Source organism: Neovison vison, chromosome 4 (assembly GCF_020171115.1).
Source record: "Neovison vison isolate M4711 chromosome 4, ASM_NN_V1, whole genome shotgun sequence".
In the NCBI taxonomy this organism is placed as follows: Eukaryota; Metazoa; Chordata; class Mammalia; order Carnivora; family Mustelidae; genus Neogale; species Neogale vison.
In genome coordinates this window covers 207,141,970-207,168,223 of record NC_058094.1, presented here as the reverse complement: position 1 = coordinate 207,168,223, position 26,254 = coordinate 207,141,970, and the positions used below count along the sequence as shown (strand labels likewise).

Here is a 26,254-nt window from a genome sequence, read left to right as displayed (position 1 = left end):
AAACAACAACTACTAGCAAAAGAGGCCCAAGGTGGGGGGAACCCCCATTCTTCCCCGCCCCTCTCCAAAAGCCTGAGGGACCGTTGCAGGTGGAGCGGTGCTGGGAGTGGGGGGGAGCCGGGCTCCGGCGGCAGCCGTTGCCCCGGCGAGGGGCGCCCAGGTCCTGCCCGCTCCGGTTCCGGCTCCTTCGGTGGCGACCGCGGCTTCTGCGGGGCGGTTCCTCCTGTCAACTGCCTGCGCCCGCGCGCCGCCCGCCCGCCCAGCTCCACAGCGCGGAGGGACGCCGTGAGCCGCCGCCGCCGCCGCCGTCGCCTCGGGCCGCGGAGGGACGTGGTGAGCTGTGGCGCTTCCGCGTCAGCGCCGGCGGGGACTCTTTGGGAGCGCGTCGGGCCCGAACCCCGGTTCCCTTCGCGTGGTCCGCCGAGGCTGCGCCAGGTGGGGCCCGAAGCCGCCTCCCACGCCAGGCTGTCCCCGCGGCTGCCCGGCCTGCCTTCCTTCCTTCCGCCTGCCCGCCGGCCCGCCCTAGGAGTTAAGTAAGTTGGGCGCACTTGGTTACGGGGACGGGGGCTCCACCGCGGAGACCCCAACGCACGTGCGTGGCGGGAGGGCGCGGCGTGGGCCGGCCGCCTGCGGGAGCCGCACCTCGACCGGTCCTGTCGCCGCGCCCGCCGCTCCTCGGGCCCCGGCGCCGGCCGTGCCCGCCGCGCTCCGCGCCACCGTCTCCGCGCGCGCCCGCCCGGGCCGGCGAGGCCGCTGCCGCCCGCGCAGCCGGCCAGGCCCTCGCCTTGCGCTGCGCGCCCCAGGCTGCGTTTCCGGGTAGGGTGCTGAACCTGTGCGGGAGTTGGGGCTGGAGAAGCCTTCGTGCGTTTTTCTCTTGTAGGTTCTAGAAGAAGGTACGGGTACCGTGGAGGGAGAACGGAGGGCGGGTGGAGGGAACGTAAGTGGAATATAGAGCCAGAGCCCCCCCAAGGAAGTTCAGGGTGAGTGACGGGTTTGTGCTTCTTTCAACAGCCAAGCCGCAATGAAGAGCTTCTTACAGTGAAAGGAAAGTAGGTCTCGCCCACTGAAAATGCCTTTAAGGGACAAATACTGTCAGACTGACCACCATCATCACGGATGCTGTGAACCAGGTATATTCCTTTTCCCTCCGGTTACTTTGCCCTCCGTCACAGCCTTGTGTTTCCTTCCAGTTTTCTTTTCCTCCTGCCCAAGAAGTCATGTCTAAGTAAGCAGGCTGTAATTTTCCCCAGTATAAAACTAGTTATGAAGCTAAAAGCTTGTATAAACAAGAGGTCTCCTCTGCCTGATCCCTTAAAAAAAGTACTGCAAGTGTCACCTTAAATCTTTTCCACAAGATCAATCACTCAGTTCCTTTTCCTTCTTTTGAGGCAGGCTGCAGTTAGTACTGTTTGCCCCCGTGTCCTTTGAATGTTTAAAAACTGAAGACGGAGGAGAAAATAGGTAGCAGAATAGTAGCATGTCTTTGTGAAAGGGGATTCATTTAAACTTTTAAAAATGAAGTTTCTTACGCATATTCACGAGTTTAGCGGTTAAAGCCTAAAAGTGAGTGTGGTTGGGCTAAAAAAGTTTGTTAAACTCAGCTTGTTGGAAGAATCAGGTTTTGCTGACTGCAACCTTTAAAAAATTTTCTTGCGCAGAATATACTGTATTGCAAAATTTAAAAATCTGTTTATTGAGGTAGAGTACATAAATATTTTTAGGGAAGTTTATTCATTAGAACTGTTTTTAGTTGGATTGATGGAATGAAAAAGTTCCTTTTTCGAGTCTCTTGAAGAATATTAGAAGACTAATTTGATAAATGTGGTATGTAAACTTGAATTTTCTAGTTACTAGAAGTTTGATATGTTTTGTCAGAAACATTTAGAGGTACAAGTTAAAAGGGAATCATTGAGTACATATGTCACTAAACCAAACAAAGGCTATTCTAGTTTAAAGGCAGGTGTTTATCATTACTTTTTACCTAAAAATTATTAGGACTTTTTATGCTTTTGCTTGTTTTTTTGTTGGAGTATTTTAACTGCTCTAGTGTACTTGGTTCTGGCACAGTGGAGTTCAGGTAGAGGACTTTTTTGACTAATGGGAAAAAATGGCAGTGGTAAAGAGGACGAACTCCCATTTTCAGAAAACTTTGGTACACATGTACTATGGCCCTATCCCAGCCACTCCCCCACCCCCATCCCCCTGGCCCGGCTTATTGGAAATCAGTAATAACTTACCTCTGCTAATAATATAGTCCCAGGATGGGATCCAGTTTGTGTTCAGCTGCCCCTGACCTATCTCAGCACCCCTTCATACTGCACATTTTGTGTATTTTATGTGTCATTTATATTTTATCAAATATTGAATGGAATTTGTTAGTTTTGAAGTAGAAGGCTGTGAATGCCTTTTATACTTGTAGTTCACTGATCTTTTATTCCAGTTTTTTTTTTTTTTGAGAACATTTCAAGTCATTTAAGTTGAATTGGTTAATGAAATCATTTTAAATAAAACCTTTTACTTAAGAAGAAGTTTGTGTTCATTTATTTATTTCTTTGACAAATTATTATTGAGCACCTGTTAGGTGCTAGGCACTGTCCAAGGTGACGTGCATGTAAGTGGTGAACAAAAGAGATAAAGTCATTTCCTCATAGAACTTTTGAGTGGGAAGAAATAGATACAGACAAGTAATTGAATAATTTGTGACCATACCTTATTTGGTGTATTCTGGTAAAGTTTTCTAGAGACTTTAATGTCTTTTTCAGGATGATTTTCAGAGTTGAACTTTTTAATATGTATTGGAACTTCTTTGTTTTTTTTCCCTCCCTCATTAACAAGAAGTCATCTAAGTTGCATTAATTTTAAAAAATTAAATTTCTTTTGCCAGAAACCTTTTGAATGCAGTTTATTTTTCAGACTACCAGGTCATAAGTAGTTGTGATTCTTTGCTTTCTTAGCTAGATTAAATACTTTCTGAAGAGTAGTTTGGTGGAAAGCTAGACGTTTGTTAACTTACAGGATAGTTAATTGTCATTATTTCAGAGGAAGGTAAGTGCTGTGTGGAAGGTTTTTCCAGTACTGAAAGGAATATGTTATGATAGTTTTAAAAAGAGGATGCCTTCAGATGGAGGGAAGAAGATGACATGGTGTTTGAGAAGCTCTTTTAATGGGCAATCATCAGGGATCTAGCCTCTTTTGAATTATGAATAGTGGGGCTGATCCCTGAGCAGTGTGTTCCTGAGGAGACCTTAATAGGATGGGTCAATGTGTAGTGAAGGGTGGTGATATAAGCCTGTCAGTGTATGTAAAGTACTTTCTTATTTATGTTTTAAGAATGTTTCTTACAGATCTTTTCAGAATTCAAAGGTAGAGAGAATGGTGTAAGGAACCTGTTGTAAGCATCACACAACATATTGATACATGGACAATCTCTTTTTTTTTCCCTCTATTCTCGCTTCTTCCCAGTTCCGTTTTCCACCCTCCCACTGCTTCCCTGCCCTCTATTATTTGTAAGTAAATCCCAGACATCATAAGCAGAAAGTTATTTTTAGGGGCTTTTTTTTTAAGGTAGGAGAGACTGTTACAAAAGTAGGTATTTGATTCCGGGAAGTGTGTTCTTGGAAAGATATAAAGACATATGTTAACTTCTGAGGGTTTGGTTGTTTTGATTAGAGGGAGATGATGGCATTTTTCCTAATGGTTGTGTAAACTGATCTTGGGAGGGATGATAGGATATAGGAGAGGAAACTTTTATAAAATACTAATATATAAAGTTTTTTAGGTTTTTGTTTGTTTGTTTGTTTGTTTTACAGTGGGAACTACACAGATCTGTATGCTAAGTGGAGGTTTCCATGGATGACTAAGCTAACTCGGGGGTTATTTTGAATGGTGTTTCAGGATGTTGATGTGTGTAGTGGTAGTAGTGTTCTGAAGGTGATTAGGTAACAAATTCTGCTGTAGTTTTGAAATCAGATGTTCTTTTGTGGAAATGGAAGCTGGTGTATTAAAGTTTTCTGGAGCGTTTTTATTTTATTTATTGACTTACTTATTTTTATTAACATATAACATATTATTAGTTCCAGAGGTACAGGTCTGTGAATCGTCAGGCTTACACACTTCACAGCACTCACCATAGCACATACCCTCCCCAGTGTCCATAACCCAACCCCCCCGGCCCCCGGCAACCCTCAGTTTGTTTTGTGAGATTGAGTCTCTTATGGTTTGTCTCCCTTCTCATCCCATCTTGTTTCATTTTTTCCTTCCCTACTCCCCAAGCCCCCCCACTTTGCTTCTCAGGTTCCTCATGTCAGGGAGATCATATGATAATTGTCTTTCTCTGATTGACTTATTTCATGGAGAATTTTTAAATGAGGAAAGGGGACTCTGAGGACAAATTTCTTTTTTTCTCCATATCCCTCCCTTACTCATTACTGTTTTTAAAAAAATTTTCCCTTTCTAAAATTCTTGCTACTTATAGAGCCAAACCTTGATACTTTATAAAGTTCTTTATAACTGTATAGTTTCTACCCTCTCTTTTGTAGTTATTATTTTTATTTGTCATTTGTTTTGTACAAATCATGAAAAGAGATCCATCTAATCCAAATAATGGTATCATCAGTCTATTTATAAACTTCTGTTATTGCATCTTTAAAGGGTTGAATTCTACTTTTTAGATTTTGGAAACAGTTTTTCAGTTTTTGATGTCAGAAAGCATTTGATTTGTACATGATGATGGTGGCGGTGGTGGTGGTGATAGAACATTTATTGAACACTTACTATATCCCAGGCTCTGTTTTAACTAGTTAACCTACATTAGCTCATTTAATTCTCGTAGAACTCTATAATTTAGGTACTTTTATTAACCCCATTTTAGAGATGGGAAAGAGATCAGAGAGTTTAATTTGCTTTAGTTGTATCTAATAAATGTTAGAAAAATATTTCAGTGTAGTAAGTCCAGGTCTGTAGTCTCTGTATTTTTGATCACTGCGGGTAATGCCAATGTCAGATGTTCTCAAAATGAGTTGTGGGTGTGTGCATGTTTTTAATTCATTTAAAATACTCCTTACATATCTCTTAAAATTGGGAAAGTTGTACTTAATAAAATGACTTGGTCCTAAGATAGTTCCGTCCAGCTTGTATACACTGAGACAAGATTTGAAGCCTTAACATAGAATCTAAGGCTGTGTCTATATACATAGCACAGTAGGCTTTAGCCCTTATCAGAAAGCCAAATGCTGCCCAAGACCAGGCCCTGAAGCAGTAGCAGCACACATTATTGAAGTACTCCTTATTTTCCCACAGAGTGGATGATCCTGGGTTAAGATGGTAATAGTTGAGTAGAACATTATAACATATTGAAAAAAGTTAATTAAAATGGCTGTTTTTTTCCTACCATAACCATATCTTTAGTATCTGATGGAAAACTGTTTTCCTTTTCAGTTACCTTTTTTATATTATCATAATCTAATTTATTATATAATTATACTGTGAATTTGAGAATTTTGGAAAGCAGACATCTGTATATGAAAATGAAAATTTTTGTTTTTAAAGTGGAAATAGTATTTTTACTTATTATAAAAGTGTGTGTGTGTGTGTGTGTGTTTTAACCTGCATACTTCTAAAAACCCAGGCTCTGAAACACTAACAAAGTGTGAGGCCGGAAATGAAAATCACCCCTGTAAAGTCCACCCTGACAGAACCCTTGTTTTGTTGGTATCTTGCTAGACTTTTTATGTTTATATTAGTGGCTATACATAAACACACATGTACATTACATTTCTTTCTGTATCTATTGAAATATATATTAATATAAGTGAGATCATATTCTCTAACCTGTTTTTGTTGCTCAATAATCTATTTTTGACAACTTTTGTTGTTGGTATATGTAGAGTTAGCTCATGCTAAGAGCCGTGAAGGACTCTGTTTTAGGGCTGTTTCATAGTTTATTTAGTCTGGCTCCTATTGAGAGATTTTTAATTTGTTTGAAATTTTTTCTCTATTATTTAGAGGCTGCAGTGAACATTCTTGAACATCTGTCATTGTGCACTTCACTAGTCCTTTCCTTAGGCAGTGGTTTTTGAGTTTTGCTCTCATAATTGCCCAGAGAGCTGTAGTAGATTGTCCAGAGGGTTCTGGAACGGTTTATGAGATGTGGCTAGGACATCGTTGCCCTAGAATTTTGATTAAATACAGAGGCTCCTCTTCAAGGGGAACAAAAAGGCAAACATGACAAATATGTAGTAAATACCAAAATAGTAAATCTTTGCATTTGAAGCCTTAAGTAGCTTTAATTTAGCCTTGAATTAAGAATAATCTTATTTTTTTCCCATTATTTCATTGTGCCTTACAAAGATGGTGGTGAAGTATATACGAACAAGTGTGATTATCATTAACATGATTGTAGCAAACCATTGTTTTTCTTCAATAGTAAATGATTTAAATAACCCTTTTTTTGTGGGGATTGGGGTGGGTGTTTGTCTTCCATGTAGTTTATATCCTGGAACCTGGAGATGCTCCTTTGTTACAGCAACCACTACAGACATCCAAATCTGGTATTCAACAAATAATTGAGTGCTTTCGATCAGGTATGAATGTTTTAGGATGTATTTTTCAATCTTCACATAATAGTTAAAAACTACCTAGAAATCCTTAGAATTAATTTTTAAAAAATATTAAAATGTGTATGTTGGTTTTATAGAATATTTTTAATTGTCAAATTTTTAAAAAGTGGATGAATAAATATTGACTTGATTTAGATTCTTTTTCAGTACTATATATTATATACTAATATAGAAATAAACTTAGTGTGGTTTAAAGAAATATATGTGGTATCTTTATTGGTAACATGCCTCTTCTCAACAATTTATTGTTAAATTTTTTGGCATATCTTTGTAAACCCTCAATGGGCACTAGTAAATTATACTGGGTCTTTATAATCATTGGCAGAGTAGATTATTTATTCAGAATATCTGAGATGTCACTTGTTCAAGATTAATTACTTTATCATCTCTGTTTATATGACTCCCCTAACCCTGGAGTTTCAACATCTTTGATAGAGCACAAGACAGGAAAAATACTTATTCCAGTCCCTGGTCTCTTTAGATACATTTGTTTAGCTTCACTTTCTATTAGATCATTATAATAATTGGATGTATAAGAAGTATATTTGTACAGTTGGAGTCCAGTGCTTTAAAACACGTGTTGCTTACTACATATCCATGGCTGAGCACTGTTAGAACTCCTTTCTCGGTGAGATCATAGATTGTGGTTCTTATGATCCACTTATCCACCTTATGTAGATTTGGCTTCTCTGACATCGCAGACTGTTGAGTCAGATATAAATAAGCAAACACACGTGATTGATGGGACACTTAACTGATGGAAACTTAAGGGTTAGAATATCTTTTGTTATTATTCTAAAGTTTACTATTCTACTAAAAAATTTCTGAGATTAAAAGGAAAAGATAATTTGTATGTAACCAATTGTTTTGTATTGATAAATGCTGTGAGATGCTTATTTTTAAGTCATTGTAAAGAGAAATAACATATTTGTCAATTTTAGAATCTAAGAAATAGATTGCTACTTAATCTAAAATAAAAATTATTTTTATTTCTGAGGTCCCGAGATCTGTTTCTTGGATTTTTAATCTAATTTTAAATAGATTTTTAATCCATTAATTTTAATCAGTTTTTAATCTGTAGTACTCACGGCTTTGCTTTTATGTATATTTAAATCAGTTAAGTATTGAGCGTGTATCCATGCCTTGCTCATGTTGAATGGTGGCGCAGTCTATTTTAGGGGGTCTTTTTGTTGTTTTTATTTTTGATAGTTGTCCTTCATTAACAGAAGTAACTGATAGGTCAGATTTTCCTATGATAAATACAATTAAAATTTTACTTACTAGGGGTGGTATTTATAATATATTTCTGACATAACAGAAGAATGGTTAGTTTCTGGTCATAGTAAGAGTTTCTTTTAGCTACTTTTGGTAGGTAATTCTTGTTGTTCTTTCTCAAGGGAATGAAGGCTATAGCTTTTCACATTTTTTATATTCTTTGCTATAGTTTTTTTTTCTTTTCTTTTTCTTTTTTTTAAGAGAGGTGAGAGAGGGGCTGGGGGCGGTGGTAGGAGGGGGTGGAGGAGAGAATCTTAAGCAGACTCCACACCCAGTGTGGAGGCAGATGCAGGTCTGGATCTCACAACCCTGAGATCATGGCCTCAGCTGAAATCAAGAGGAGTCAATGCTTAACTGACTGAACCAACCAGCTACCCCATAGGTTTCTTTTTTAAAATCCAAAATTTGAAATGAATAAGATTATTTTATACTTACTTCAATTTATTGTAGTGTTATTTGATTAAGAAGTTAGAATTGATTCATTCATAAATGCTTTGTCTTATAAAATACACCTTTTCAAGAAGATCCTGTTCTCAAAATCTATGTTTAACTTTGGAAGATGAATATTTAGAAAGGAAATTGTTTTCTTTTTGCATTGTGCTCATGTCTGTTTCCTGTATTTGCTTTTTCTTTAGCAGAAACGTGTCTGTGAAATGGGTAAAATGTTCTTTTTTAAATGACCCCTTCTGACCTTTTAAATTCACATTTGCCTTCTGAGTTATGTTTTATTTAGGAAAATTCTGAAAATACTATAAATTTAATTCTGAGTACCCAGTGATTTAAATTAGAAGTGATTTAGAAATATGCTTAGCAATAGAAAGAACTAATATTGGATTTAAAGAAAGGAATTCTTTTACTTCGTTAATGTGTCTCAGAACTAAGCAATTTTAATTTCCTCAAGATTGTAATCTCTTCATCAGTACAATCTAAAGTTTGCTAAGGTAGCTCTTTGGCACTGAAGTATCCAAGCCCTGGCTAACTGAAACTTTGGGAGGATAGAACCGAAGTTTGGGCCACATGACCTAGGGACGAAGATCCATTCTTACCCTCTAAGTTCTTCCTGGTCCCATTCTACTCTCAGCCACACCTTCAGTGACTCATTTCTTTCTAGACTCTTTCCATTGCCACTGGGTTACAGACACTGCATTTCAAAGAACTATCCAAAGTCTGTGCTTTTGCTCTCACTAACCTATGGAGGCTAAGTCTGGAGGGGCATTAGTAATATGTTAGGATATCTAGCTTAATCTTTAAGCTCAGATAGTTGTCTTCAGCTATTATACCATTTCTGAGTTACTCACCTTCTGTCCACACTTGGCTGTCTGTGGCCTGGATTAATTCCTACCCAAGCTGGAAGTTCATAAAAGGCTGAGGAATGAGTTAACTCATTTTTTTGGTCTGCCAGCCCCACATGTGCTGTACTGACTGCATGATCAGTTTTGACTTGTTTTCTTTGCCTCACACTTTAGTCTTTACTTTGGACTGTTTTTCTGGTTTTAAATGATAAATCTTTCTTGACCTCTGATATCTTTTTATTTCTGGCCACTTCACTTGTAAATTAATTTGAATAGATTTTTCTTTTTGGAATTAAGTAATATTCCTATATTGGAATAAGTAATATTATTGGATTAAGTCATAAGTGCCCGTGGTTTAAAAATAATAAGGAAGTATAAAAGGATGTATAGAAATACAAAAATAAGTCTCTGCTTAGGCAACCACGGCTATATGATTTATGTGTCTTCTTCTAGAGACCCTGTATGCATGTATAAGCATATATCCCTCACTTTTCCCCCCAGTACTAATGGTAGCTGATTCTGCCCACTGTTACGTATTTTTGCTTTATTAACAGTACATTTTGCTGTTGTTTGACATTTGTCCATAGATAGATACCTCATTTTTTTAGAAAGTTGCCTATTTTGCTCCAACCTACAGATTCTACTCTGAAATCCCTGATGGTTTAATGACTTTGAGACATGCTGTTTGCTCTGTATCCCTGGCTTCTGTACTATCTTGACTGGGTCCTGCCTTTTGCTAGAGCGCTGCCTTAGCTCTGTTAGTCCTTCTCGGATCACATCTGTGACTCGATGTCTTCAAATTTATCTTCTTTTTATTGACACTTTTATTTTAGCTTCCTTCCTGACCTCTCTCCTCAAACTGAATTTTAAGTAACAATAACAACAACAACAACAAAAAAGGTGTACTTCCATGAGACATTTATTAACATCGATTTAATTGAGCTTAATATTCTTTCTTAGTCTCCCAGTCTTCTGGTAGAGGCAAAGGAGCTATTGAATGCCCTAAGATTAGAAACAGAAAAATGAGGGGAAAAGAGAAGGATAATTAGTTAGTCTAATATTCATGGAGAGAAAAGAGAACGATAATTATTTAGTCTGATATTTAAAACTGGTCTTTCTTATGAAGTCAATATTGTTTTTTTGAATCCTTGAAATATATAACGTTATAAAAATATATATAAATCATAGAAAAAAGATTCTATAAAATACACTACTACTGTGTGCAAGGAAGAGCATCTTTTCTGACTCTTAGGGAGGAGTGAATTGTAATGAAAAATAAGAGTTAGCTTTGTATGGTATTTGCTATTGTCATTATCATCTTAGGTTTGGTCATTTAACTTCTTAGAAGAGTTTTTTGTTTCGTTTTGGTTTTATACTGTTTAAAACATTACCTGCATTTAGTGTAAGCTGTTTCTGAATGGTGATGCCTTAGTCCTGACTACAAACAAAAACTGAGGATGGAAGTGTGATTTTTCGGAGATACATAAGAAAGCATCGTTCTCATATAGGTTTTGTTTTTGGTTGTTACATAACAATTTTAGGAAATTTAAAATCAGACTAGATATTTTTTGCATGAATAAGACAGATATAGATTTATTTGTTTGATTTATTGTTCTTATATTTTTCAAAGAATGTCATCTGAGGCTATGTTCCTAGAGGAGCAGACATTTATATTAGTCTGGGAATTTCTTAAGGGCACAGATCAGATCCTTCACTCTGTTTCCAGTAATAACATTGCAAACTCATATTTAGTAGGTGTCCAAAAAATGTTTGTAATATTAAAATACTAACCAAGTAGGCACTAGAATCATTTTTTTCTGATTATACATTTATTGTAGTATGTAGCACTGTTCCATAATTAACCTAGTAATTTTTTAAGAAAGATTTTATTTATTCATTTGAGAGAGAGAGAGCATGCACAAGCAGGGGGAGAGGCAGAGGGAAAGGGAGAAGTAGACTCTCTGCTGAGCAGGTAGCCTGATGTGGGGCTTGATCCTAGGACCCTGAGATCATGACCTGAGCTGAAGGCAGACTCTTAACCATCTAAGCCACCCAGGTGCCCCAACCTAGTAATTTTTTTTAACCAACTCTTGCAGGTGGTAGTTTTAAGAAATAAATTTAAATTTTCTTAAATGCCCCCTCTTTAAGAACTTTTGTTAAGGGATGATCAGTTAGAAATTTCCTTCATAAACTTGCCTTGGAAATCAGTTTTGACAGGAATTACAGCTTTGCTTACAGTGCATTTAAACAGTCATGCTAAAAATGATTAAGCTCATGTGTGAATCATAAAGCAAGCAGTATACCATTTAAAAATCATTACTGCTACAACTTAAAATGGTCATTGACCAACATATCCATATATTAAGGAAAAAAATGAAAGCTTATCTTTGGCACAGAAGAGTTAGAATTAATATCTCATCATGTAAAGTGACTGCCCCTCCACCCTAATGTAAAACTGAATACTGATTCCTTTTGAAAAAAAATCTTGTAAATATTTTTCTCACTACATACAATGTATTTGATGTTAAGGAATAGCATATGACTAAACCTTTGTTGGGGTTTGAGTAATTTTTACTGAGCATCTATTATGAGAATCTGAAATATTCACTAATTAGTTAATTTCTAATTATCAAAAGCTTTTTTTTTTGAAAGATACTGATTAATGTAATCAGTAAACAGTGACTTCTAAGATAGTTTTATAAGATCTAGGGCAAGAAAACATTACTCATACAGGAAAAGGAATAATGAGGAGTAAGATTGTGCATGGGTCTCTTTCAGGATCAAGGGCAGTGGAAGAACTTTATATTGCTGTCTAGATGCCCATGTCTGTTGTCTCAGGTGACAGAAAGTTTTAGCTGTTGACAGAGGCACAGATGATTGGCTGTGTCTAATTGTTAGTGAGCAGAGCCGTCAAAAATGGTAGCTAATGAGACCATTATGTCCAAAGCCATTATGACCACATGGGAAAAACATCAAAACCTTAAATGACAGCTAAAACTGACTTAGGGAAAAACTTCTATTGTCTGTATTTATGGAATGGGCAATGTCTTATTTTTCTCATTTGTAAAGTGTGTAAGTTGAATTAGAAAAATCTTTGAGGTCTCTTTTTTGGCTTCCCAGGCAACTTTATTATACCCTAAAAAAAAAAATCTATAGAGAAGGTTTCCTTAAACCTAAAGCTTCTAGTATGTCATTTAACAAACCTCAGTCAGGCATAGTCCTGAGAGGTGGGGATATAGTCGATGAGCATTAAAGGTATCTTCTCCATCCTTTTAGAGCCTCCAGCTTAATGGGACTAAAGAAAAATAATTACAAGATATTGGGATAATACAGTACAGATGTATAAGGTGCTGTAGGAATAGGGGTGAAGAATTTGTAACAAAACCCAGCAATCAGAAGGCTTCCTGGGGGAAGTGACTTCTAACGTGGAATTTTGTGTGTTTGTTTTAAGATTTTATTTATTAGAGAGAGACAGTGAGCATGAGAGTGGGGAGGGTAGGATGCATGACTCGATCCTGGGGCTCAATTCTGAGGCTTGATTCTGGGGCTAGATCCTGGGTCTCGAATCTGGGTCTCGATTCTGGGACTTGAACCTCGTGCTTGAACCTGGGGCTCGATTCTGGGGCTTGATCCTGGGGCTAGATCCTTGGACTCCAGGGTCCATAACCTGAGCGGAAGGCAGTCGTTCAACCAACTGAGCCACCTAGGCGCCCCAAGGTTTGAAGGATTACTAGAAGTGAGCCAGACTGGGGCAGTGGGAGGAAAAAAAAACATAGGTGAAGTCCTGAGAAGAGAGAGAAACAATTTGGTGAACCCATGGCTCTGAAAGAAATTTGATGTACCTGTGTCAACACAACTGTGCTTGTGTGTGTGTGTGTGTATGTGTTTAGGTGGGATGGGGTGGGGGAAGGATTTGTGAATGATAATTAAGATTGATGAGTTAAGAGTAGGGCCAGAGATTTTGGGGGGGGGGATGCTATTGGAAACAAATATGCACTCTGCTGAATATAACTAGTTCTATAACCAGGACTAAACAAGAATACCTATTTATTTCTTTTCAAAATTTTTAAAAAGAGTTTATTTATTTATTTGACAGAGAGAGAGAGATCACAAGTAGGCAGAGAGTGAGAGGGGAAGCAAGCTCCCCGCTGAGCAGAGAGTCTGATGTGGGGCTCGATCCCAGGACCCTGAGATTATGATCGGAGCCAAAGGCAGAGGCTTAACCCACTGAGCCACCCAGGCGCCCCCTCTTTAACTTTTAATTAATTAATTTTTATAGTTGAGCAAACCTGATGGACAAAGTGAGATCTCTGATTTAGGGATGCAGTCTTGTATTTTTAGCAGTAACTGTTGTTTATGTATAACCTCGTATTTCCTATTTAAATCTTCAGTTGGGTTCTTAAACCTAGTTCAGTTTGTTTTTGCATTCCTCTTCTGTCTTTTTTTGACTGTTTTTAAAGGCAGAATTGAATCTTTAGTATGGGTCTAGCAGGTATTTCAATTTGGAATTAAAGTGTGCAAAATTTTCTATGTTTTCCTCTTACTGGTGCTACACTTAACTATACTTCTATAGATAGGTTAGGTTTATCTAAAATATTTTTATCATCAGTCTACCTCTCATAGTTTGTCAGTCATTTAGGAGGTTAACTATGAACTAAACAAAAGCAGTCTCCCATCCAAGTACTAACCAGGCCCGACCCTGCTTAGCTTCCGAGATCAGACGAGATCGGGCGCGTTCAGGGTGGTTTGGCCGTAGACCAAAAGCAGTCTTTTGCAAGTATATTTTGTAATGCGAAGTGGACTAAGAAAGTGCATGCATGTGTGTGTTTGTGTGTATGTGTATGTATGTATGATCTTACCTTTATTTATTTATGTATTTTAAACTTTATTTATTTATTTTTGACTTTATTTATTTATTTATTTTTAAGATTTTATTTATTTGACAGAGAGAGAGAGAGATCACAAGTAGGCAGAGAGACGGGGGGAAGCAGGCTCCCTGCTGAGCAGAGAGCCCAAAGTGAGGCTCAATCCCAGGACCCTGAGATCATGACCTGAGCTGAAGGCAGAGGCTTAACCCACTGAGCCACCCGGGTACCCTGATTTTATCTTATATTAAGAATAACACTCAGGCTGTCCTCTGAATCTTTTTAAATTTATGTTTTCTAATTTTGTGGTAATATGGTTTAGTGCAGTAAACCATTGATTCGGATTTGAGAAGTGGTGGAAATGATTTCATTATATTTATTTTTTTCCCAGTAAAACCCAGATGTGTAATTTAATTTTTCTGGGATTTAAGTTCATATTTTCTTTCATGATTGTTTAAGATAGGTTTGGTTTGGTGTGTTCATTTTATTTTATTATTATTATTTTTTTTGGTGTGTTCATTTTAGAAGATGTATAGTATAGTGTGTTTACTCTTTAGTAGTCCCAGAGCTTAACAGAGTGTCAAGTACTTGTGGAATGATAGAAGGACACTTTGCACCTAGATAGTTTTAAAGATTTTTTTCAGGACACGTTTAATATTGAAGTCAATATTATTAGCATTTTTTTTATTTGAGGCAATTAAAGGCTAATTAATTAGTAAAGCATGGCAGATCAATTTTGTCAATTTACCTATGGCAGAAACCTGTAGGAAATAATGGCAAATTTAAATTTAAAACATAAATTCTATTTGTGTTTTATTCCTGGTGGATGTTCTTATTTTAGAGATTGGATGCTCATTGTCATTTTTTTTCTCCCCTGCCTTTTGGTCTCGTGTCATAATGCTTAGATCCCTTGTATCAGTGGCATTTCTTCAACTAATTTTAATATTGAGCATTGCCAGAGCTGAATACTTTGTAATTATAAATAAGACAGGTTTGGTCTTGGCTGCTTTGGAGTTTATAATCTAGTGGGGAAGACAGGCTTTAAATTAGTTTAAACTGTCAGTATTTAATTAGTTGCACTTGGAGTGAGTTTTTGAGGGAGAAAGGCTTTGAATAAATTTATAGTGGTATCAGGAGGCCTAAGCAAAATTCAAATTATGGGTAAGGATTCTATACTCTGACACTCAGTGACCATAATCCCATGTTGGCCCAGAACCTGAAGTAATTTAAGCTGAGTTTAAAAAGAAAAGTCACATGCAGTCTTGTGACAGTTTGGACTTTCTTTAAGGAATTGGGAAAACGTATTATAGAACTCTATATTCACGTCTTAATGCAGAAGGGAGCAGCAAGAAACTTTGGCAAGGAGTAGGGAGTTGATGGAGGAGGGGTATGTTTAATTCTTTCCCCTTCCATATCTATTGAATCAGAATCTCTAGAGGGGGTTCATGTACATCATTATTCCTAGGTTATTGTGATGATCAGCCAGATGTTGAAACCACTGTTGGGATATCCTAAGAATTGATTGGCTGCTGAATTAGAAAAAAAAATATCAGTTTTAGCTGTCACAATATCCAGGTGATGTTAGAATTTTACTTAGAATTTAGTTTATAAGTTAGTTCTGAATACAAATGGTGGAAATTGGCAATGCCTGTATTTTGTTTGCAAAGATTAATTGCACTTTGGATTGTCAACAGTGGTTGCCCAGTTTAAAAATGCACATTAAATTTACCTTTTGTGTTAAGTTTTATTTTCTTTTTCCTTCAGGAACTAAACAACTTAAGCACATTTTATTAAAAGATGTGGACACTATTTTTGAATGTAAATTATGCCGCAGTCTCTTCAGAGGATTACCAAATTTAATTACCCATAAAAAATTCTACTGCCCACCAAGTCTCCAGATGGATGACAGTAAGTATTATCCATATATTCAGTTATGCATTTTACAGCTAAGTATTCTTATACTGCAACTATATATTTGTGTTAAAATGGTATCAGTAATTTAATGATGGGGAATAAAATTATTTAATGTTCATTTTCTTAGACAAGTACTTTAATATGAGTGTTTTTGTGTTTTTCTAAAGAGGTTAGTTTTATGAGTATACTTATTTATATCAAGATATTGGATATTGTTTTTGAATGTTTTATATGGACCATATAGTTTATATTCAGGATTTTTCTAAGTTAAAATGTGAGTGCTTGAAGGGAGTATTGGTATTTTTCATTTCTGTTTCTTTAACAACTTGTTACATATGACTGATAATTTACTAAGATTATTCTTAAGTAAATAAGAAGGTTAGAAATAGAGCAAAGAATGAGTAAATGCATTAATTTCTTGGGGATGGTAAGAAGAGCATTAAAAACATAATAACCTTTCTATTTTTTTCTGGGTCTTGATTTGAAGATCAGTTTTGTTCTCAGTGAAATTTATTTATAAATCAACGATTTTATCAGAAATGAGATTGTGTTATAGGCCGACTTGAGATCTGAAGTAGCTTTATGTGATGAAGGCAAGTAGTAGGCTAATAAAGTCTTTGTGAAACTGAATGTTTGTTGGATTCAGTGTATTGCCCATGTATGATTAAGTTAGCAGTATTGTAATGGTATTATTTTCTTGCTTTAAAGAACTGATATAAATTCCTTAAAATATTTTAATAAGTAATAGGTTACTTTCATTATTTCTTGTTCAGCGGTTTAACTCTTTGTGGTCTTACAAATTATAGAATTTATTTTGTCCGTTTGATACTGTAGTTGAATTGTGGAATTCGTGCACTTTTCAACTTAACTTTCTTGGAATGGGAATGAAATGAAAATTCCAAATATCAGAAGTATCACCGAATTACTAGCATGAAACTGATTTAAAGTATATTATAAACAGAATTGATTTAAAGTATATTATAGGACATAGTTGAAATAAGAATTTCATCTTTGGAAAATTTTCCCTAGTCCTAGATCTTATTATAGTCCTAGATGTTATTATACTTGTTTTTATCATTGAGATACAAATGCAAAGGCAGTCTATAGGGATTAGTTTCAGATCTGATAGTTTAATAAATAAAGTGCTAGTAGAAAATTAGTGATATTTGTGATAGTTTTCCTTGTTTTAGTGTAGAGCTGACTTTTAGAAATATAAATAAATGGATTTGTTGGATTATTGTGCACTTTCCTTGGCAATACTCATTCTAGAAGTACTTTGGTGAAAGTGTTATCCTTTTAGACACTATCTGTTTTAAATGGGAAGATTTCTAGAAGAGCAATAATGAATTCTTATTTTCTAAATATCAGATTTGATAGCTATATTTGTAGCTAGATTTTAGAGTTGATTGGAAACATAGCCAGTGTTAGATAAATCTGTTATAGGAGGAATATTTGGTTGTCTATAGGGGACATAATTATTGTGCAAGTAAATAAAACTAGCTCTGTTTTTGGAATAAATCTGTGGTTTTTAATCACTTGTTTGAATGGGATGGTGTCCTTTTAAGCCCTGTAATAGCAAAAACTTTTGTACGTGTCATTCATTTTTATATCCTACGAATCTTTCTTTTTCATTTCCATAAGATCTTTAAGGGTTCCTCTCTATAAGTAGACTAGATTATTACAGATTAAGTTAATAGGAATGCTGTTATGTTTTCCCAAAAAAGAATCATTTTTTTATATAATAGTACATTCTTCATGATGTGTTATCCATCTTGGGTTATGAGAACTTCGATTTGCCTTTGCTAGACTGAAAATTTGAAATACTATTTTAATTGTTTAGGACATTCATGTGCTTATGTGGTTGGTGTTAAGGGCACTTAGGAGTGGAAGTAGCTCTTCAGATTGCATTTATTCCTTAACATTTGTGTACGTTGATGAGATTTTAAATTAATTTTAGTTTAATTCTAGTTTTAAAATATGTAAAAGTAGATCTTGCTTTTCTAAAAATAAGCTAGTAATAAATTTTAAGATAGAGATTCATAACACATTTTTAAATATTAGATAGCTAGAGCAGGCAGATGATTTCAGATTAAAATGTTGTTTTTTCCTTAACAGACCTTCCTGATGTAAATGATAAACAAAGCCAAGCCATAAACGATCTCCTAGAAGCCATATATCCAAGTGTGGACAAGCGAGAATATATTATTAAGCTAGAACCCATAGAAACTAATCAAAATGCAGTGTTTCAGTATATTTCAAGGACTGATAATCCTACTGAAGTCACAGAGTCAAGCAGTACTCCTGAACAAACTGAAGTTCAAATACAGGAAACCAGCACTGAACAGTCTAAAACCGTACCAGTTGCAGATACGGAGGTGGAAACTGTAGAGCCCCCGCCTGTTGAGATTGTTGCAGATGAAGTTGCACCTACATCTGATGAGCAACCTCAGGAATCACAGGCTGACTTGGAAACTTCTGACAATTCTGATTTTGGTCACCAGTTGATATGCTGTCTTTGTAGAAAAGAATTCAATTCCAGGCGAGGTGTTCGTCGTCACATTCGAAAAGTACACAAGAAAAAGATGGAAGAACTAAAAAAGTACATTGAAACACGAAAGAATCCAAATCAGTCCTCTAAAGGACGCAGTAAGAATGTTCTAGTTCCAATAAGTAGGAGCTGTCCAGTATGTTGTAAATCATTTGCTACAAAAGCGAATGTAAGGAGGCATTTTGATGAAGTTCATAGAGGACTAAGGAGGGATTCAATTACTCCTGATATAGCAACAAAGCCTGGGCAACCTTTGTTCCTGGATTCTGTTTCTCCTAAAAAATCTTTTAAGACTCGAAAACAAAAGTCGTCTTCAAAGGCTGAATACAATTTAACTGCATGCAAATGCCTCCTTTGCAAGAGGAAATATAGTTCACAAATAATGCTTAAAAGACATATGCAAATTGTTCACAAGATAACTCTTTCTGGAACAAACTCTAAAAGAGAGAAAGGCCCTAATAATACTGCCAGCAGTTCAGAAATAAAAGTTAAAGTTGAACCAGCAGATTCTGTAGAATCTTCACCCCCTTCCATCGCCCATTCTCCACAGAATGAATTAAAGGGAACAAATCATTCAAATGAAAAAAAGAACACACCGGCAGCACAGAAAAATAAAGTTAAACAAGACTCTGAAAGCCCTAAATCAACTAGTCCGTCTGCTGCAGGTGGCCAGCAAAAAACCAGGAAACCAAAACTCTCCGCTGGCTTTGACTTTAAGCAACTTTACTGTAAACTTTGTAAACGTCAGTTTACTTCCAAACAGAACTTGACTAAACACATTGAGTTGCACACAGATGGGAATAACATTTATGTTAAATTCTACAAGTGTCCTCTTTGCACTTACGAAACTCGTCGGAAGCGTGATGTGATACGACATATAACTGTGGTTCATAAAAAGTCATCCCGCTACCTTGGGAAAATAACCGCCAGTTTAGAGATCAGAGCTATAAAGAAGCCCATTGATTTTGTTCTAAATAAAGTGGCAAAAAGAGGCCCTTCGAGGGATGAGGCAAAACATAGTGATTCAAAACATGATGGCACTTCTAACTCTCCTAGTAAAAAGTATGAAGTAGCTGACGTTGGTATTGAAGTAAAAGTCACAAAAAACTTTTCTCTTCACAGATGCAATAAATGTGGAAAGGCATTTGCCAAAAAGACTTATCTTGAACATCATAAGAAAACTCATAAGGCAAATGCTTCCAATTCACCTGAAGGAAACAAAACCAAAGGCCGAAGTACAAGATCTAAGGCTCTTGTCTGGTGAGGAACAGTTACAGAGTTTTGCTTTTTTCCCCCATCGAACTAAAAAAATCATTTGACCATAATTTATAGCTGGTTCCATTTTAACACATGTTTGCTTCCATATATCTTATGGCAATGGGAACTGCAAGAGTAATGTGCATATTGCATTTACCTCTTCAGTGACCTTTATTCCAGTGGCTTGGGAACAAAAGTTAACTTCAGAACTTATCTTCCACAGGACAATGCAATATAGTGGTAGGTAGATGGCACAGGGTCAGTGCTTTCCTCTCAATGTTGTAAAATATATACATTTATATTGGCTTATGTTTACAATAGAAGTCTTCTGTTTAACTAACTTTGCACAGGTTTAATTTGATTTAGTGACCTAGTCTACTAATTAATACATTGTAGGAAAAGTTAAATATATTAAAATGAATTTGTGAAGGCGATAATTATAGGAAAAAAGTCTTTCGAGGCACTGTAATTACTGTAAAAATTAATCTGTGATGGCTAAATAAAGTGCTGCACTCAGAAAAAAAAATCCCCAAATTGAATTTAGAACAATTAGCATTTATTATTTACATTTAACTTAATGCTTCCAGTCAAAGGGGGAAACTTGATAGACAAAAGTTTGGATTTTTTTTTTTCCTTCTCTTTGGAAGTATGCGTTAGTTACTGTTTTTAGTTTTGATCTGTGGAAAAAGTGATTATATAGGTTCCAAATCTTAACTTTTCCTTTTTTGTTTTAAATAGACTTTTTGTGATCGTTTCAACATAGTTAATATTATTAAACGAGGTTTTTTTGTTTTGTTTTGGTTTGGTTTGGTTTGGTTTTTTTGTGGTTGTGCGTTGTAAGAAAAGGAGAATCCCTATTGGGAAGAAAGAAAAAAATTTTAATTTTTTAGAAGGTTTTGAAATAAATGTAGATTTTTAAAATGCAATATAAAATAAGGAGTAGACTCCCTGTACTTGTTTTTGCAAGTCTCTCTATATTTTTAAAAGTTTACCTTCAGTACCTGTTCCCTCTATTAAGGCATTTAATATATTTAATTAGTATTAAGTTAGTTTTGGATTCAGGTTTTAAAGCAGTATACTTAGTTTGAGTGCTGAGTAGGTTAAATGTTGTGGTTTGAGTATCACACATTTTTTAATTTGTGTGGAAACTTGAGATGAAACCATCCTTTAGAAGTCATTTACTATTGTATAATTTTAAAAACAAGATTTTATTGGTAAACTCAAAAGTGTTCATTTATTCCCATTTCTCCTCAGATAACTTCAAGTGATGTACGAAAAGGTTTGGAGTTCATTTTTGTGGAAAGACTTTAAATTGGTGTTAGAACCACTAAACGTCTTCAAATGGTACTATGAGAAAAAAAGGAAAAACAAATTCATAAATATTCAACTGTAACTGCTGTTTTCCGACTAAAATAATAACCATCTAACCACTTGTTTCTAAGGCACTGCCTCTCCCAGCACTTCCAAGTAGCTGTGACATTACATATTGTCATCACAGTCCAGCAGCTAACCACCCTTGACCTTGTGAATTTGGTCTACAGTTTCTACAAAAACGTTGCAAAGTTTGTTTTCCAAACAATTTGTTGATTAAGGTGATCAAAAACTTGAAGAATATGTATCACCACTGGTGATTTTTAATTGACAAAAAGACTATATCTTAGTGATTTTAGTTTTGTTTCACTTTATGTGGCAAAATTTTATCTGGATTGTACAGATATATTTCCTAGTGAGTGTATGTTAGGACCAAAAGAGAAATTAGTATCAACAAATTATAAATATTTAGCCTACTAAATATTTGTAATAATTCTACGTTCATTTATTTCTAACTTGTTCTCTAGCACTTAAATGTTTGAACGTTTCATTCTAAAATATATAATACAAGAAAGTTCCAGTTCATTTTCATCCATGGATCATACATTTTTTATTTGTAAACATCTGAGGTTTTATTGAAAATTAAACATTCCCCCCTTTTCTTTACATTTTATACAAAGCACTTTAATAATAGATGCAACTTAATTTTTCAGTTTCTTCTTCTTTTTTTTTTTTTTAGAGACCACACATTTACTAATGTTAATATGAAGGTAGTAAATAGCTTACTGATATTTTATGGATGCAGACAATCCATGCACAACCACTTCTTACGATATTAGTTTATTTCTTTAAATATTGCTAAAAAAGGATGATGGGAGTATAAACCCTGAATTTTCTCCCAAGTAAAATCTTAAATGACTACTTTAGATGATATTTGATTCCTACTGTAAAATTTAGAAAATAATGAATTCTTGTCCATTTTTGTAATCAAGATTTTAGAAAAAACAAGTACATCTATCTTTATGAAATATTGGGCAGGTTTTTGTGTATCAATATTTTGTAATTTTTAGGAAATATTTTATTTTTTAGTAATTTTTGTCAGATTATAATTTTAAAAGGTACAGCAGAGAATATACCATGTTTTTATATAGGTTCACACCTATACTTAGGAGGGACCCTGTCCATCTATATACTTTTTGTATAAAATTTTAAAATGTTGAAGATCCACAAGGTCATAATAAAATGCTTCTATAGCTAGAAAAACATTTACCCTTCCCAGTGCTTTGCACTAAAATATACTGTGAAAGGAAACTAGAAAGACTGTAACTGTTGCTGGAAATGTTCTATATTGAATGTACATGCTCTTGTTGGAAAAATGTACTATATGTGATGGAAATAAACCAGACTCAAAGTTATTTCAGCTAAATGTGCTTCAACAAAGGTGCATTGGTTGAACCTTAAATGTTTTATCAAATTTAAGTTTATTCAGTTACTATGAGCAGCTACACTTGAATTATACCCTGATAGTTTTATTTTTAAGAATTAAGAGTGATAATTTCTCTTTAATTTAAAAACAGATTGACTTTTCCACGTATGGAAAACTTGTACTTATAGATCTAACTTTAATGATTAATAGCATAATATATTTAGGGAACTAAATGTGTAGGTGGTATTTCATTTATAAACCATCTTCATTAGTTGCACATTATTAAATCTGTATGTTTGACTTTTGCAAGGTGTTATCTTTTATGCATTGTTACACACGACATATTCCAAAGATATTTTCCAGACTTAAGTACCTACAACCAGTGAAAAGATACGAGTATTCCTAAAAAGCTAGAGTGGCTCTTTGCTGTAGCCTCTCATCTGCATATCAGCCTCTTGCTCTCTATTTTACTTTTTAAATACTGTAGGGAAGAAAGAAAAATAGCTTGATGTGGGTGGAGGGGAACCCAATTGCTGGAATTCCTTACTGCAGCTCACCTATTTCCATAATACCATTCACATTTTGTCTCCTCTGTCATAACTCTAGGGCCACAGAGTAGGAACTTAGAAGGAGGAATTCAGGATTCCAAGGACTGTCAGAAGGTTTCATCTGGGTCATAGAAGAAAAAATAGCACTATGTCAGGAGGCGTCTGTCTAAATTAGAATTGCCTAGAGAGAGTAGGAATATTTTATTACAGTAGACAGATTAGTGGCTTATGGCAGATTGGCATTAGAGGCTAAATCAGGACAAGTTTAAAAAGGTAGAACAGGTAAGAAGTTATTAGAAATTCTTTGTTCTTCCTATTTCTTTCTGGTCTTCATCCTTACTTTTTGGTTTTATTTTGACTCGTGAGCTCTGTCTTCTCAGAGGACTCAGGCCTGAGGCTCTTAAGGAGAACAGTCTTAGCAAATTTGTGCCAGAAGCATTTCTGCATACAGGCTATATGAGCAAATATTTATCTGGATTGTACAGATATATTTCCTAGTGAGTGTATGTTAGGACCAAAAGAGAAATATGTTGTGGGGACAAGTAGTTAAGGAGGTAAAGAGCCATCAAAACCTGCTTATTTTATATCAAAACATTCTGGCTACAAATTATACCTACTTTTGCTGTTCTTTGATCAGTTAAGAGTTTTCCTACAGAATTCATCCCCTCCTGTTTCCTGAGATACCTTCCACATCTAAGTGTAGTGGAAGAGGAGAAACAATAAAAAGTATGGCTTGCATTTCAACTTTCTAAGTTTGGATAGTGCAAGTGGGAGCTGGAGGAGGTTTGGCTGACGCTTGGCAGGTGTTCATTAGAACAAATAGGTAGACCTCGAATGCATAATCATTGTTTTTTGTTGTTGTTTTGCACATGTCTCCTCCCCACCCCCCCTTCTTCCATACTTCAGGAAGAAAACCTTCTTAAAGAATACATGTTATTTTTGCAGAATATATATGTTACACATCATTAATTTTTGGTTACTTACGTAGATATGAGCTAAGTTTCTGGTTGACAGATTGCTTGTATTATTGAAAAGTACCTTTTTTTTTTTTTAGGAATAAGGAATATTGCTTTATGATCTATAGGCTGTTCTACTCAGTTTGCTTTAAAGAGCCTATGGATTCAGTAGCAGAGAATTATGTGGTTTTGCTATGGTTTTAGACTGTGGATATGAATGGAGGTTTCTCAGTAGGTGTTTTGGCAAGAAGATATGGAGATAGAGAGGCACGAGTGTATCATTTCCTGTTGTGAAGTTGCAAAAGATCTTTTCAAATAGCATGACCACTGGGGAAAAAATGTTTATTAAACTTTAGATTTCGAGGAAATATTTCCTGGAAATACTCTAGATCCTTACTTAGGAGTTTTAGAAGCTACATTTTTTATGGAATCAGGTTAACAGGATTATGATTTAGCTGTGGATCTCTTGGTTGATCAGAAGCCGAGCTCTAAGATGTGCAGTATGATGTTGGCTCTTCTGTTAGACAAAATCCCTCTGTACCCTGTGCTATTTTTTCTTTCTTTTCTGACTTTAAAAGCTAACAGAAACCTCAGGATTGGAAAGGAATAAGGATCAGCAATCTTAAGAATGGCTATTACTTGTTTGGTTTCTAAGGCATTAGACACGATAGAATCCTGAATAAAACATGTTTCACTTAAACTCACCTGCAGTTATTTTGGCTTTTCTAACTTTGAAACTCATTCCTTTTCTCTCTTAGAATTTGTTTCTGTACCATTTTACTCTGAGTTCTCTTGAATTTCTGACTCTTTCCTTTTTTCTCTTCTGGTTGATTAACAGAGATCCTTAGTACCAAGATAGCCAAAATGTTAATTTTAAGAAGGTAAGAGGGTAGAAAGTCAGCTTATTTCTTCCTGAATCTTCATCATTCTAAATTCTGTTGGTTGGGTTTATTATTTCTTTTTGAATTGCTGCTTCTGCATGTATTCTCTACCACCACACCACAGGCAGAGGGGAACTTGATGATGACCATAGTTGTGTCTGGTTGGGAAAATGCCTGCAGTTGGAGGTTTTGCTGTTTGTGTCCATTCAGCAGAGTTAATTTGCTTGATTGTATGTTTTTGAAGTCAGGGACTGTGTCTTGGTAATTTTGTTTAGTGCCTAGCACATTTTCATGTATATCCAGACACTTTAAATAAAAACTTGATAATGATATTAAAGTAAGTGATAGTTTTTTCCATCTTAAAATTGTGCTGTCATTTACTGTGAGACCTTGGGTCTTCATTTCATAAACTTTTATTACCTCCATGTTGACTTTACTTATTTTAGAAAATGCTACTAGTACTAAAATGAGTTTTTATAATAATAAACAGGACTGTTAGTAGTAGATAGGGATCATGAACATTCATGGAGTGCTTACTGTATGCCAAGTACTCTACTAATCCTTTCCATCCAGAATGCCCCTCACCTACCAAGAAGATCCACCAGTAAAATCCACCAGTAAGAACTGTTAGTTCATTATTTCCATTTTATGGAATAGGAAGTTGAAGCTTAGAGTTCAGTGATTTACTTAGGTTCACATAGCTAGTGAATTACAGAATTGAGACTTGACACTAGATCTGAGTATAAAGCATGTGCTCTTAATCTGTGCATGTTACATTTATTTGCACATTGTACCATTTGCAAAGCAAGTTTGCTACATTACCTTATTGGCAGTTCAGTGTAATGATCTGGAGCTAGATTAGTGGTGAAATTTATGGATCCACACGTTATTTCGTGTGTGACTTTGTACAAGTTACTTAAAACATTCTCTGCCCTGGTTATCTCACCAATGAAATGGGGATAATAGTTCTGAGGATAAAATGAAAAGTACATGTAAAATATTTAGAATAGTGTTTGGCATGTTAGAATAAATGTTAGATATGGTTACTGTAAGTGATTTTCATGGCATTTTAAAATGTGTAATTTTTAAAATTACCACTCTAAGTTTAGATCGAAAGGGTGCTTTAGAAGAGAGAACTTTATTGCTGCATGTCAGATTTTAACTGCTGCTTTGTATTTAATTGGGACAATGAAGACGCTTAACCGTATTACTATTTGCTGTCAATTTTCTGATCAGATATAACTAGTTTACCATTCTTACTCAGATTTTTCATTTGTCTTGAAAAAGATAGAGGGTGGTTGTAAGCACATTCATTTTAAGTTAGGCTTTATTTTTATGTTACTCCCCAGAATAACCCCTCTGTC

At 35.7% G+C, this 26,254-nt stretch overlaps 1 protein-coding gene across 2 annotated transcripts; it reads left to right on the top strand.

Annotated features, from left to right (window-relative positions):
- Window positions 1–352: 352 nt before the first annotated feature.
- Window positions 353–22,814, top strand: ZNF800 (zinc finger protein 800). 2 transcript variants are annotated; one of them, XM_044246512.1, is made up of 6 exons: window positions 353–533; window positions 1,012–1,130; window positions 6,486–6,581; window positions 15,814–15,957; window positions 18,079–19,771; window positions 21,023–22,814. In XM_044246512.1, coding segments are annotated over exons 2-6 (1,995 nt in total). In that variant the 5' UTR covers window positions 353–533; window positions 1,012–1,069; the 3' UTR covers window positions 21,024–22,814. The 2 variants fall into 2 exon arrangements, with proteins under 2 accessions (XP_044102447.1, XP_044102446.1); XM_044246511.1 differs by having other exon boundaries at window positions 18,079–22,814.
- The last annotated feature ends 3,440 nt before the right edge of the window (window positions 22,815–26,254 follow it).